General features: G+C 43.6%; 1 protein-coding gene across 1 annotated transcript in view; it reads left to right on the top strand.

Annotated features, from left to right (window-relative positions):
• Nucleotides 1-4,749: 4,749 nt before the first annotated feature.
• Nucleotides 4,750-14,768, top strand: part of GRM7 (glutamate metabotropic receptor 7) — an 814,755-nt gene continuing 804,736 nt past the window's right edge. Inside the window, exon 1 of the mRNA XM_008697935.2 lies at nucleotides 4,750-5,268. Within this exon, the coding sequence (XP_008696157.2) occupies nucleotides 4,750-5,268 (519 nt within the window). The remainder of the gene's footprint in view (nucleotides 5,269-14,768) is intronic.

Here is a 14,768-nt window from a genome sequence, read left to right as displayed (position 1 = left end):
AGGGAGATCTCACTTCTGCCAACGCTAAATGTGCGCCCACAACTGAGTTTAAGTAGGTAAGGCATTATGATTGATAGCTCCATCTCAACTCCTACACGCTGAAAGGGGTTCTTTTCCAAAAGAATGGCTGATGATGTTATCAAAGGAACAGCAGGAATTTCCTCCCCTACCAACTTAGGGGGTGTACAAAATCAGAATGTCTTAACAAGATGGGATCAGGAAATAGATGCTGGGTGCCACAAGATGTCTACTACAAATAAATATGACAGGAAAGTATAACAGATGAAAGAGAACATATTTTGTCTTTCTCTCTTCTCTTTCTCTCTCCACGAAATAGTGACCTACACTCAGTAGTGCAATGCAAATGTAATATTGTATTAAATAAACAAACAAACAAAACAATGAAAACAAAAAGACAACTATGGTTGAAGATTTATACGAAGGATGGAAGACTAGCCAAAATATCTTAGCAGCAATAGCAGAAGTAGCAGCAGGTAAGGCGGACAACTTTGTAAATTACAAATTGGGTTTAAACAGAGAGGAAATTGGAAGCGTAGACATTATTTTCTGCAGAAATATGATGGGCAGAGGAGAACAACAAAGCAAATAAGTAAAACTGAAATTATTAAGAAAACACAGTGCTAAAAAGATAAAATTAGGACTGAACCCTTAACTTGAGTTATACATTTTTATTAATCCTTGGGTGAGGACATATTAAGGACTAAAAAAAACCAAGCCTGTGAACACACTTTATAATGTATGATCTTTGGGCCTCAAACTAGCTCTCTTGCAGTTAAGTATAATGCTAGAATGATGACTGGCCTGGTTTTAGGTTAACCAGTCTTACAGAGAGATTTTTGGTTCATATAACCTCAAAAAAACAAATACTGTGTCACCTGTTAGGTTCCAGATCCTATGCTCTGTGGCTCAAGATATAAAGATGAATTAGATACTGTAAGTACTGGATGTCTGTAGATTTTGCAAGCGCAGCCTCACTTCCCTGTTTCTCTGGTAACAGATCACTCTTTCCATTCAGTTAAAGTGGTGCTAGTGCCTGGCTTCTGCCCTTCCTTAACCAGACAAGATAATGGCCCAAGTTACTGGCCCAAGAATTAATACTTGACTCAGGAAGAACAAATGGAAGACTTCCTTTATAGTTGATTGAGAGCTTTAAGGTTAGAGTATTTCAATCTTGGGCAATTTTTGTAAAACAAAATTATTTCAAAATGTAGTAATTATCTTTTAATTTCTAGAACTGCATACTGTGACTAAGAGGGCAGCAATTTATCTGATACCGTTTCTGCTCTGCCCACTTTATGTTTCAGTCACTGTCAAATAAAGGCAGCAGGGAATGGCAAAACCGGTTCTGATTCATTCAACACATGAGTGCTTCTTAGGTACAAAACACCATTCTAAACATTGTCCGGGAGAAAAAGATAAATAATACCAGCCCTTACCCTCAAGGATCTTACAACGTGGCAAGGGAAATAAGACACAAACACAGATGACTGCAATAAAATGAAGATAATGATTGCTGCCAGATGTTTGGGGAGAATGAGCAGAGCAAAGAGAGAACACAAAATAAGGCAACATTCAGTAGTCAGCCAATAAATATTTATTGAGCTATCATTAGATGTGAAGTGGACATGGAAGTGTAAAATTGGACTGGGACATGGGCAGGTGAAAAATCAGATGACATGACTTGTTACCCAACTTTCTAGTATTTTTTTTTTTTTTTGTCACCAGGTTCCTAATAAATATCCTTAAATCAAAAACTGAATAAGGATATAGTCTCTAAAATACAGCGTGGGGCGATGATGCCTAAATAGTAAGACAGTAGTACTTGTGTTCCCAAGTATGCCTTCCTATTGCTTTGCTTCTCTTTCTCTTTCCACATTAGCTGATGGTACCTTAAGATACCCATTTCAGGTCTTCTACCCTTTTTGAGCTGGTGTTTTAGAACAGGTGAATTAGAAAGGTCCTTTTGGCTTCCAACAACAGAAAGAAAATAGTATAAAATTGAAAAAAAAAAATCCAAAGGCAATCTTGCTAGTATGTCTGGATCAAAGACTTCAAATGTTTAAATCAAGTCCCTATCTCTCTCTACCTCCACCCTGATTTCTCCTTTCCTTTTTCTCCTCTCTTATATCTCTTATTATAGGATTCAAATATCTCTCTGTTTATGTGGAAGCTCCTGGCACAGCTACAGGCTTATATCCTTACAGCTCCAGGACTGCAGGAAAGAGTAGGGGCCTTGGCAGTATAAGGCTGTAGCAGGACATCCCATCTAAGATTGATTGATACATTGTACATAGAGGTAGATTCGTATATTAATTACAGCACTTTTTTCTTGAAGAAGACTGTGTAATGTGTGTTCTTAGAAAATAAGAATGGTATAACATTTTCCAAAAGATATACATGAAGTGTTTTGAGGAAGGGGGACTTTTTTTTTTTTTTTTTTTTTTTTACCTAATTCACTCACAGATTGTCTATTGGATAGTGGTAACTCTGTGTCACTATCCTAGGTACCACAGCAAAAGCCCAGGGATTAGTCCTGGATGGCTCTGGCTGGGCTCTGTTCCCATCCTTTAACTCATCACTGTAGCTAGTCACCAGCCCTAATTTATAAGAAGTGGGTTCCATTCTCAAATCATAAGTAACAAAACATGGAGGAGGGGCCTATCCAAAAAGAAACTGGATTGGACTATCCCTAGAAGGAAGGGGAATAGATGGTAAGTAAGGAAAGAAAGAAAGAAAGAAAGAAAGAAAGAAAGAAAGAAAGAAAGAAAGAAAGAAAGAGAAAGAAAGAAAAGAAAAACTCCTCTATAGCAGAGAATGTTTGTAATGTTCTTTGGAGATTATAAAAAAAAAAAATTGGTCTCCTACACATAAAGGAACAGAAGATATTGGCCTAAAAGGAGCTCCATGGCCAAAGGGACATGGCCTATTTTAACAGAGAATTTGAGAGTTAACAGATACCATAGAGAGCACCCAGTTCAATCTCATCATTTTATAAATGGGGAAACTAAAACCCAGACAGGAAAACAGAAATGCCAAGGACTTACAGGTAGTTGATGGCAGAGACAACCCACTACCTGTCTTCTGCCCTTGTGTTGTGTGTGTGGGGTGTGTGTGTGTGTGTGTGTGTGTGTTGTTTTGTTGTTTGCTTGCTTTTTGAACAAGGACATTTTTCTTTAGTACGTTAACAACAACAACAAAAAGTATAGCCTTGTTTCTGGTTTTCTCTTCATTCTCAAATCTGTATAGTATAGTTTTGCTGCACTCAAACAGAAAACCTCAGCAAGAGTTGAGTTACCCATCATGAGTCCACCCACTCTGGTACCAAGGACAGAGATATTATCCTTCGTTTATATAAGAACTAGGGCCACCTGTTGCTTTAATAGCTCAAGTTTGGTCTCAGCCTGCAGGAGGGGACACCGTTGAAACTCGGCTTCCTAACTGCACTGCATCCTCATTTAGTTACCAAATCTCCAGCCAGAAAAAAAAGATAGGCATCTGGATCACTGGGGAGACTTCTACCTGCCTCTCTTACTTCCTCCTACTGTCACCTCTTTCCTGCTGTTTTCTGCCCGCAAAAACCTGTCACCAGCCCAGAAGCATCTCTAGAAATGGGTAGGAGGGAGCCTTGCACCTGTCAGCGCCAGAGAAGAAAGTGCGCTCTGCAGAGTTCTCAGTTGTTACATCTCTGCGATGAAAGGAAGGAAAGAGGTAAGTCCGAGGTTTCCGTCACAGATTTGCTGGAGACCGCAGTTAGTCCATCGTCTCTGGCCCCAGTAACCCCTGAAGACCGAGGGCGCACTTACATTCCTAGCTTCTTGGCGTGTTTTCCTAAGAGCTAGTTCAGTGCCTCGCCCCGAAGAAGTCTCTGGGTAAAGGTTCTTTAAGTCATGAATCAGGTTCCCGTCTGTATGTGTGTTTTTTCTTGAGAAAAACTGGCACAGACTGATGAGTAATAGAGAGTGGGGTCTCCCTGCTCCCCTTCAACACTGCGTTCTCCACCTCGCGACTTCCTTGCATTCTCCGGATCTGACATCCAGGGCTCGCGACCTCAGGGTTGGGAGCAGTCAGCACCAGACATCACCGCCCCCTCCCGGGGTTGGTGCCACCCGTGCCTAGAAGGTGCGTGTAGGTGCAGGCGGGCGAGCTGGAGGCTTCTACTGTGAGATAGGAGAAGGAGTTCAGCGCTCGCCTGAGACCTGCAATCCCACATTCCCTGGGGACCTCGAAACTCCCAGTCGGAGGCACTCCCTGCTTAGCCGCCCACCCATTCCCCCCCCCCCATCCTTACCTCAGCACGCAGCCCCTCCCTGCGTGATGATGCAAACCAGTGGGGAGGGCGGGCGCTGGGAAGGGTGGGGAGAGTCGGAGAGCGAGCGAGGGAGGGAGGGAGTGGGAGGAGGAGGAGAGGGAGCCGAACGACCATTTAAAGCGATAGCAATCCTTGCCCTCTCCTCAGTGCTGGGTTGTTGGAGAGCGCGAGCGGCAAGCCGGGGAGCGCGAGCGCGGCGCGCCGGCCGGCGAACACGGGAGCGCACCGAGCCCCAATCTGGCAGGCGCCACGGGACCCCCCAACCTCTCCGGCCGCTCCTCCCCGGGCGCCCCCACCCTTCGTGCCTGCAGGAGCCTCTGGGCTTCCCCGGAGGACCTCACCCTAAGGGGCCCGGACCCCGGCGAGCCCGCCACCATCCCCTCCAGCGCCGCCGCCACCACCGCAGCAGCCGGAGCAGCATGGTCCAGCTGGGGAAGCTGCTCCGCGTCCTGACTTTGATGAAGTTCCCCTGCTGCGTGCTGGAGGTGCTCCTGTGCGCGCTGGCGGCGGCGGCGCGCGGCCAGGAGATGTACGCCCCGCACTCTATCCGGATCGAGGGGGACGTCACCCTCGGGGGGCTGTTCCCGGTGCACGCCAAGGGTCCTAGCGGAGTGCCCTGCGGCGACATCAAGAGGGAGAACGGGATCCACAGGCTGGAAGCGATGCTCTACGCCCTGGACCAGATCAACAGCGATCCCAACCTGCTGCCCAACGTGACGCTGGGCGCGCGGATCCTGGACACTTGTTCCAGGGACACTTACGCGCTCGAACAGTCGCTCACTTTCGTCCAGGCGCTCATCCAGAAGGACACCTCCGACGTGCGCTGCACCAACGGCGAGCCTCCGGTTTTCGTCAAGCCGGAGAAAGTAGTTGGAGTGATTGGGGCTTCGGGGAGTTCGGTCTCCATCATGGTAGCCAACATCCTGAGGCTCTTCCAGGTAGGGAGGCGCTCCCTCCGGGGCAGAGCGCGCCTAGCTCCCCGCGCACTTAATCCTAAAAGCTGGTTTGGACTCCAGGGGTGCGGGGTCAGGTCAGCCTTCGCTCATTTCCACCCTGGAGATCCTGCGAATCCCTCCCACCCCACCCGAGGAGGTACCTTCCCTGCTTGGTTCATTTCCCTTCCATCTCTCCCCTGTCCGCGCTCCACTCCATCCGGCTTGACATCCTGGATTTATGGCCCCATTTACAAGAAGCAATCTGCGAAAAACAAGGCGATGATTTAAATGGGTTTGCATTAGAATGAAATATGGTCCAAAAACAGGCTGGTAAAAGTGCCGGGCTCCTGTGAGAGCCGGCTAGGCTCATGGAATATGAAAGATGAGAAGACGCCTCGAAACTGGGCATTTCTCAACTCCCCAGCTTCCCAGCCCCAAGCCGCCCGGCAAGCCGCAGCTCCCTTGGAAATTTTCGAGAAGAGCTTAGGGAGGCACATCTTAAACCGAGGGCTAGGTCTTTACCTACATGTGGATGTTAATTGCCCATCTCTCTCGGGTTGGATCTCCAGACCTGTAGCCTGTCTCCGCGAGGGCATGGGGCGGAAGGCACGGGGACGCTCCCCAAGTGGGGAGATGCCACTCGCAGACGTGACCCCCGGGTGATTTGCTCTGGGCAGTTGTTTGCACCGTCTAAATTGCGTTTGCAGTCCGGCCACTGGCAGGAGCTGGGCGATCAGCTTTCTACTCCTGCCACTTCAGAGCCCAGAGATGAGCTCATGCTAACTGCGAAACAAAATCGCTTTCGCTGCCTCCACCCTCCGCCCATCCTTTCCCACGACCTCCCTAACACAGCCCCCCAACCCCTATCCTGGGCTCCGCGGACGATTCCCGGAGCCAGGCGAGAAGGCGCCTGTAGGGAGGCACTAGGGTGCGCTGAGCAAAGCCGGTGGTCCTCCTGCTCCGGGCGCCAGAGGGCAAGGGCGAAAATGGGAGGAAGGCGGATCCGGGGCAGCTGAGCGGTGGGTTCTACTGCAGTGCTCTCTCTCCGCCTGCTCCCGCATTTTGTGCCCCGTGGCTCCTGTGCTGCATTCGGTATAAATGGATGGATTAAGGATTTTAAGAAATTGAGTTTCAGGGTCTGTGTGATTGTGGGTTCCCTTCTCCTTAATTCTCCGTGTTTCTCTCTGTATCTCTTTCTTTCTCTTTCTTCCTTCTTTGTTTTTCTCCTTTTCTTTCCCTCTCTTTCAATTTCTGCTTCTTTTCTCTCTCTCCCTCCACCCCCAAGTTTTTTGTTCATCTCTGTCTTGAGATGATCCTTTCCTAATGAACAGCCCTGTCCCTGCCTGATAGTGCCCAAACCCATTTAATCCCTTCTCCAGATGTTCTGGCTAACCCTGGTGCCCTTGTGCTCCCCATATCTAAAGAATTGGCTCCCTTCCAAATGCTTTCCCTAAGGGTGTTGGGTTTCTGGAGGGGATTCCTTGTGAGATTCAAGCTGTCACCACATCAGCTCCTAGGAGTGTGAAGTTTATGTGTGCACCAGGAGGGGTGCCTGCCCAAGGCTGCAGCCTGGTATGGCCCCACTGATCTTCTGAGCACTTCTTGAGTGTGCCATTGTGGGAATCCCTAGATATTTGCAAACTCAAAAATGCTTTGGGGGCACCCTTAATTCTGAGATGATGCTTTTGGGAAGAGGCTAGGTTATTGTAAGCAAAACCCAGAAGCGTTTCTTTCTTGCCTGAGCTTAAAGCCAGGCAACTTAAGAGGGCAGTGCTGCAGGGAAAGTGAGGTCAGAGATCACCTGAGAACCACTGGGGCGACTCACAGCCCTGTGAGCCCTGAGCCCTGGAGGTTGAAGGCACATTTGGTGTTTCACATTTTTTAATTATTTTGGTGCCTGTTTCTCTCTTCACTCAGAGCACAGGCAGTGCTGCAGATGGGCCTGTCTGTCTGAAAAAGAGTGAAATGTTAAAGTCAGGAGAGGGACTGCAGACTAGGCTGAAGGACTGTGTTTGCTGAAAAAGATTCCAGGGGGAGCTGATTCTTCCTCTGGTGTGTGAACCTGAGGCTCTTGTGAGGAAAAGAAATGGTTTGCCTTGTGCTTAGTTCCCTGTTCCCTGGGCTGGGAAGGAAAGGAAGCGAATGCCAATGTTAGCAGTGTGGGTTGGGACCAAAACCATTCAGAGAAAACACTGTCATTTTCCTCTAATTTGCAAATTGCAGCTATTCATGTTGGATTGAACAGCTGAGGGAAAAAGAGCCCCCAGTTTTCACCTGCATTTATGGAGAAGAGGCTGGTAGCAGGAGGAATGCACCAACTTGTAGCTTGTGCTGTGAGCTGGGTAGAACTGTTGGTATGGGCATCGTGCTTAACCATTGACTGTGTTGGAATATATATTTATATATATATTCCAACAGTCTCTTCCAGTAGCCTTTTTTGCACGTGATCGTAGGAGCTCCTGGCACGCAAGTCTAATCCCCAGTTTCCCAGCCTCTGTAAGCCTGCAAAATGAATATAGAGAGAATAGTGGTACACAGACCCATTGTTCAAAAGCACAATCAATTTAGAGAGAGAGGAAAAGAATGGTAGGTGAATTTTTGCTGGGAATGCAGGGTTCAGCTCAATTAAGAGTGTCTTATATTAAAACAAACAAACAAAAACACCTAAAAATGATTGAATTCTTAGCTCTCCAGAGATTTGAGTTTTCTTTTCCCGGGCCCTGTAGTTTGCTGTGGGGACCATGCCAAACCCATCACTTGAGATAAAAATTTATGGTGAGATAAGCTTCTAGGCTGGGGGAAGGAATACTTAGTGACTTAAATGGGAGAGTGCTACACACTGCGGCGGTGGGGGGGTGGGGGTTGAGCACAGGAAAGAGTCATGAAATAGTAATAAATGTAGCAAGTGCTGTTGTTACCAGCAAAAACTGGAATGAAGTTCTTTCCTGATAATGAGGACCTGGGCAAGAATGACTCCTCAGATGTATATAGTATCTATGACTTTGAATTTTCATTTGCCTGCTGGTGTAGCAGACCAAAGATAAGAGCTGAGCAAGTTCTCTCTCTCTCTCTCTATCTCTCTCTCTCTCTCTCTCCCCTCTATGCACACTGAATTGATTAGTAAGTGACATGTCAGAGGACAGGAATGATGTCCACTGGGTCTTTCAAATCTAGGAATTTGAGGCTAATGAAATTAGTGTGTGGCCAGGGCTCTGCCAACTAGAATTAAGTCACTGCAGCCACCCTGCAATGCATTTTCAGCCTCAAAGAAGCATCAGGGAGGAATTTCTGGAGATTTGTTTCTGAGCCTGTACAAAATAATACTCTCCTAATACTAAGAAAGATTAAATGTAAATTAATTTTGACTATGAATAACATATTTAAAAAATAATCAGAGAGTGGGGATGGCTTAAAGTGGAGAGCTTATATAATATGGTGTCCAAAGGATAAATCTCCCCAGACCACTATTTTATGGGCTATAAGTAAGATAGATTATAGTGGAAAGTAATGGGCATGTTTTTTTCAAGGCTTCTCTGTTATTGACTTGAGAGCAAACACTGAGCGCATAAATTACTCTCACTGTATCCTGACTCTGAATGAACAATATTTCATGGCCAGTGATATGGTCTAAGCTATGGACTTGGAATTGAATGATGTCTGTTCAGTTGCTTTGTTCCTTCAAAAGCAACTAGATGGAGAAAGTGGCCACCTTGACTCTTGTTGGGGCATATTGCAAATCGAAACCTGTGGACCTTGTACCATAAATGAAATACATTTGTAAATTTCTTAATGTTGTCCTTCTGTTCATTGAAGCTTGAATGTAATCTCCAACTTTGGGGGCATTTTATATATACGGACCTAGTTTTCTTCCTTCTTTCTTTTGCTCTCTCTCCTCTCTTTTTCTATCTTAGGTAATAGGATAGAACTGGGCACCTAGGATGGTGTGGTATTACTATAGTGAGGACTTTTTTTTAAACAACTCTAACCTACTCTTCAAAATTTCATAAATACAGGTGTCAGTGCCATTTGGAATAGGCTCTATAACAATCTCTGCCTCCACATTTACTGTGTTTCAGGAAATTTACCTAACAGATGGTGAGTGGGCAATTTTTAAAGGGGCATTTTTTGAAAAGAGCAGAGAGGGAAGGAATAGAGACAGGCACATACTATATTTGAAGATACCTCTACGTGTATCCTTTATGTATGCGTGCCTATAACATTAAGATGTCTTTGGGGGTTTTTCTCTTCAAAAATAATTGAAGTAATGAATGCCTTTCAATTTTATAACATTGAGAGTATAACAAATCATAAATGCTCCATTTCCTACGTCTATAGGTTGTGTCATCGACTTCAAAGACCATTGCTGGATGACACAAAGTACACTCCAATCTCAATCCTGCCATTAATTAGCTCTGTTACCCTAAATAAGTCACTTAATTTTTCTAGGCCTCAATTACCTCATCTGATTTTTTTTTTTTTTTAAACAAGTGTAGTTTCTAAATCTTTAATCTCTTTGGGTCACAGTTTGCTTGGGGAAAACCTGCTCTTGTCCAAACCCATGACATTGAATTTCCAGCTCCCACCTTGAACTTTGAGTGAGTTTAGGGGAACTTTCAAAGAATATTTTCACACAGGTATCTTAGTTAATATCAGTCTACCTGATTTCCCATATTCAGATTTTATCCCTTGTTTTGCCAGTGTGCTCCTTAGTCATGTATATCAAGGCTGGTATTGAGGAAAATGACCTCCTAGGTCAGCTTACTGCATGGTTATAAGACACCAGGAGGGAGCAAGAACTGTGGGGTTTATAGTAGCAGATATAACTTTTATTATCCAGTGTTTTCTCCCCTTTTGTCTTGCAAAACCCCCAGGCTTTCTTTGGAAAGAGACCAGATAGTGACTTCCTGCCTCCTCTCTGGTCCCAGAGATGAGTCCCCTGACTGAATTCAGGCAAAGCAGGTGATGGGTTCAGGTGTAGACTTTGACTTTGGCTAGACCTATCAGAATACTTCCCAGGACTTTTCTGCCAGAGGAAAATGGGAAAATTGGCTCTTTTCTCTGGAATTTCTAAGCTGGGGTGATATGACTCTGGGACTCCCAGTGGCCATCCAACATAAGACTTTCTATAGAATAAAGTCATACAGAGGTAAGCAGGGTTAAGTGATGGAGAGAAAGCCAGAGCCCTGATGATATTCTGAAACTCTCAAATCCAGCTATATCTGAATCTAGCTGCATCCCTGAATTTCCAGTACTTGTTCTTAAAATAAATAAATTAATAAAAATTCCTTCTATTTTGAATTTGTTTTCAGCCCTGTGCAATTAAACCCTCCTAGCCAAAACAAGTGATTTCTTATGTTAATGTGAGTTTTGCTGACTGGCATTCATTAAGTGAAAAATTATATATGATATTTTCTTTACTTTATTTTTATTTTTTTTTATTAATAATGATTTTTTATTATATTATGTTAGTCACCATACAGTACATCCCCGGTTTTCGATGTAAGGCTCGATGATTCATTAGTTGTGTATAACACCCAGTGCACCATGCAATATGTGCCCTCCTTACTACCCATCACCGGTCTATCCCATTCCCCCACCCCCCTTATTTTCTTTACTTTAAATATAATCCTTCTAGCCTAGGTCTGGCATATTCACAACTCTGCATTCTTCTGCACTCTTCCCAACATATGCTGTATTAACTTTAAGCATTCGTTATCACAACCTGATGCAGTTGAGAGATAAGGTGAACACTTCTGGTGTGGAGTGCAGCATAGAGGCCTCCTATTCAGAAGCTTTAGAACCATACTTGGTTCCCTTCATTAAAGCAAATCTTTTGTTGATGTCTCCAGGGCAGAGAAGCATTTTCATGGCATAATGGAGTACAAAGTACATTAAACTCCCCGGTCACTCTACAGTAAGCATCAAGCCTAACTACTTGTCATCCCCTTTTCTTTTAAGTAGGCAAAAAAGAACAGTTACAAACACATTTTCCCAACAACTAAAATGTATATATGATTACTGTTTAGAGGACAGTTATGCAACATATAGTCAGACTGATTAATTCATAGACCTTTTGTCAATTGGCACAGTAAATATGTGTGTTTTATGCACTTAATAAAAGCAAAGAAAAAAATCTTTTTACAGGTAAGTATCTGAGAAGCGCATTGTGCCAGCCCTTACTGTGACAGCATTTCCATGTTTGACAAGTAACCTCCTCTCAATTATCTTTACTGCTAGATATTTCTTGGATCAGGTTATTGGATTATAAGGTCAGAAATAAAATAATATGAAGTTACAATGATACAGGATACATATCTCATTTTGTGAGAACAGAAGTTCTTATTTCTTTTCAGTAACAGTAGTGGCCACAATAATAACTTCGTCTTCGCTATGAGCCATTATGCCATGTACTAATACTTCATCTCATTTAGTTCCTACAATAGTTCTGCAAAAGGCATGTTATCATCCCCATGTACAGATGAAGAAAGTGATTCTCAGAGCCCCAAGTCACATAAGTGGTAAGTGGCAAAGTCTAGATTCACACAATGGTTCGCCTGACAATACCCTGGTTGTTAACCACTATGCATGCTGCTCAGTTGTCGCACCAATGCAGAAATACTTAAAATAACCCCAGATTTGCCAACCCTGATATTGTAGTGGCTTGAGGATATCAGAGTTGCTGATTCCTTAACCACATCTATTTCCAGAAAGAAAGAATATTTTATTTCAGTTCTGCAACGAGACGAATTCTGTAGGTCTATTGAAACTTGAGTGCACAAATCCTCACCTGCAAATGAAAGATGCTTGTTTTCTGTTATTCGACAGGTAGCCCTGTGTGTAGGCAATAAATACATAGTAGGCTTTTCTCTCAAGTAAATGAGAAAAGATGTTTCTTCTTGTCCTGATTCAGTGCCCATCATTATGGATTATGATGGCTCTTCCCGAACTTTATTTCATTCACTCCACTCTTTCTACAAACCTCAAGTGGGGAAATCCATCATTCAGATATATGTGCAAAGTGAGAGGACTCTATTAATACAATTGCTGAAAGTCAAGTTGATAGAGCACGGGAAATACATCTTAATAAATGCAACATTAATGTTTGTGTGGGCCGTGGAGTGAGGGGTAGGAGAATTTTCAGTTTAATGGATTATTTTGCCTCTTACTATAAAAGTGCTGCAGCTAAACAGTTTTATAATTGGTCATTTGCAGAACTCTCCATCTCTGGGTGCTGTGCTCTCTCCATTCGGCGGCTGCCAACTCTTTCTCTCGTTCTTGTTGGAAGATAGCAAGGAAGCCACTTCAAAGGCTTGGCCTGCTTTTCTGCATTATTGTTTAGATGAAAATATTTCCATTTGTTAAAATACTACTTAAACATTTTTATCATGTTTTAAAGTTGACTATGTTCTGAATGTATTAGCACAGGCAGACATAATGTGGGATGTTTTCCTGGAGAAAACATACTTTTATCAAAGGAACCATCAGAATTTTCAGGTAGGGGTTAAGAATAAAATTCTGGCATTAGATCTGAATTTAAATTCATACTCACCACTTATTACCAATCTCACTTTGATCAAACAGGTACCACACCTCTCATCAATTTTCTTATCTTTGAAATGGGAATGATATCAGTATACTTATCTAATAATTATAAAGATTGCACAAAATATGCATGGAAATATTTTAACACCGCGTTTAGCATGTGATAAGTGTTCAATACATTTAAAAGCTTTTATTTTATTATTATTATGCCATTATTAAATATTACTATTTCTAAAATGTCACTATTGCTAAATTTACTGTAAAAGTACCATAATAATCCATGTTGTATTTCACTCTTTATGTTTGTTTAAATGAAAAATATTAGGGGCACCTGGGTGGCTCAGGAGGTTAAGCATTGGACTCTTGATTTCAGCTGGGGTCATGATCTCAGGGTTCTGATATCTCTGGGTGGTAGGATCTAGCCTCCTGTCAGGCTCTCTGCTCAGCCTGGCATCTGCTTGTCCCTCTCCCTCCCTCTCAGCCCCTCCCCCCAGGCACTTGAGCTCCTACACTTGCTCTCTCTCCAGAATAAATAAATTAAATCTTTTTTTTTAATTGGAAAATATTACATAGATTGAGAGAGAGAACACAGTTTAGTGACAGTATTCAGTGGAGTGAGAATTTCTATGGCACTGATTCAGGTGAATCAGGAATGCCACGGACTTAGATACCAGACAGGCTCGGAGCAGTGGGCTTTGAGGTTAGCCCGCCCCAAGTTTGAAGTCCACTGTGACGCTTTTCTAGCTGCAGAACCTTGAGGAACTTACTTAAACTTTTTGAGCTTTAGTACTAGTTTCCTCAGCTATCTTTTTTTTCCAGAAATATTTATTAAGCATCCCCCCTCTGCACTGTTCTACGTGGTTGGACATATCAGTGACTAAAATAGATAAGAGCTCTCTCTCTCTCTATCCCCACTCTGTCCTTCCTCCTGTCTCCTCTTCCCTTCCTCCTATCTCTACTCTTCTGTCTCTCAGCTTACGCTCTTGCGTGAAAATAGATGGATGTTATAAATAAGTCCTAGGGTATGTTAGAAGTTGATGAGCCCTATGGGACAAGGAAAAGAAGGTGAAGCGCACTGAAGAGTGTTGGTTTGGGAGTGCTGAGGAGTGTCCAGGTGGGTTCTATTTTTAGCTCTGGTAGTCAGGGTGGATTTCATAAGGTGGCATTTGAGCAAGACTTGAAGCGAGGGAATTGTCAGAATGGATTAAGGGAAGACCACTTTCTGCGAGAGGAGCAGGAACAACCAGTGCCAGAAGTCCGAGGCAGAAATATGCCTGGCAGGTTAGAGGAATATCAGCGATGCCACTATGGCTGAGTAAATCAGGAAGAGAAAGGGGCAGCAGGAGGGCTTGAGGTCAGAGATATAATGGGGCAGATTGGATAAGTCATTGGAAGGCATCACATGCATTTTGTCTTACCTCAAGTGTAGGCGGTGTGGTAGGATTTTAGCAGAGATGGGGCATGATCTGTCTCTTGGATTAAAAGAATTAATTTCATCTGTGGTTTTGAGGATGAGGGAAANNNTCAGGAGGTGATGATAGGTGGCTCTGAGATAGTTGTTGGTGACTTGTGGAGCAGATGCTTCAAGAAGTGATACATTTGGAAGATTGTGACAGTATTTTCTGGTGAATCAAATGAGAGATGTGAAAGGAAGAAAAGGGGACAAGGTAAATCCAAGACGTGGGTCCTGAGCAACTGGAAAGTTGGAATTACTATCATTTCAGATGGAAAAGGTTTGGAGTGGAGCATGTCTGGGGAATTAAAGATCAGATTTGGAGATATAAGCTTTGAGAATTTTTTTGACATCCAAATAGAGATGTTGAATGCACAGTTGGAAATACAAGTCTGCAGTTATGAAGAAATGTCTAGACTAGAGATAAATTTTAATAAAATAGAGATATTAAGAATAACCACATGGAAGTGCTATTTTAAAGATTAAATGAGATAATACAGGGGGCACC

This window comes from Ursus maritimus, unplaced genomic scaffold (genome assembly GCF_017311325.1).
Source record: "Ursus maritimus isolate PB19 unplaced genomic scaffold, ASM1731132v1 scaffold_14, whole genome shotgun sequence".
Lineage (NCBI taxonomy): Eukaryota > Metazoa > Chordata > Mammalia > Carnivora > Ursidae > Ursus > Ursus maritimus.
Note: the sequence above shows the minus strand (reverse complement) of the source record. Positions and strands in the feature narration are given on the sequence as shown.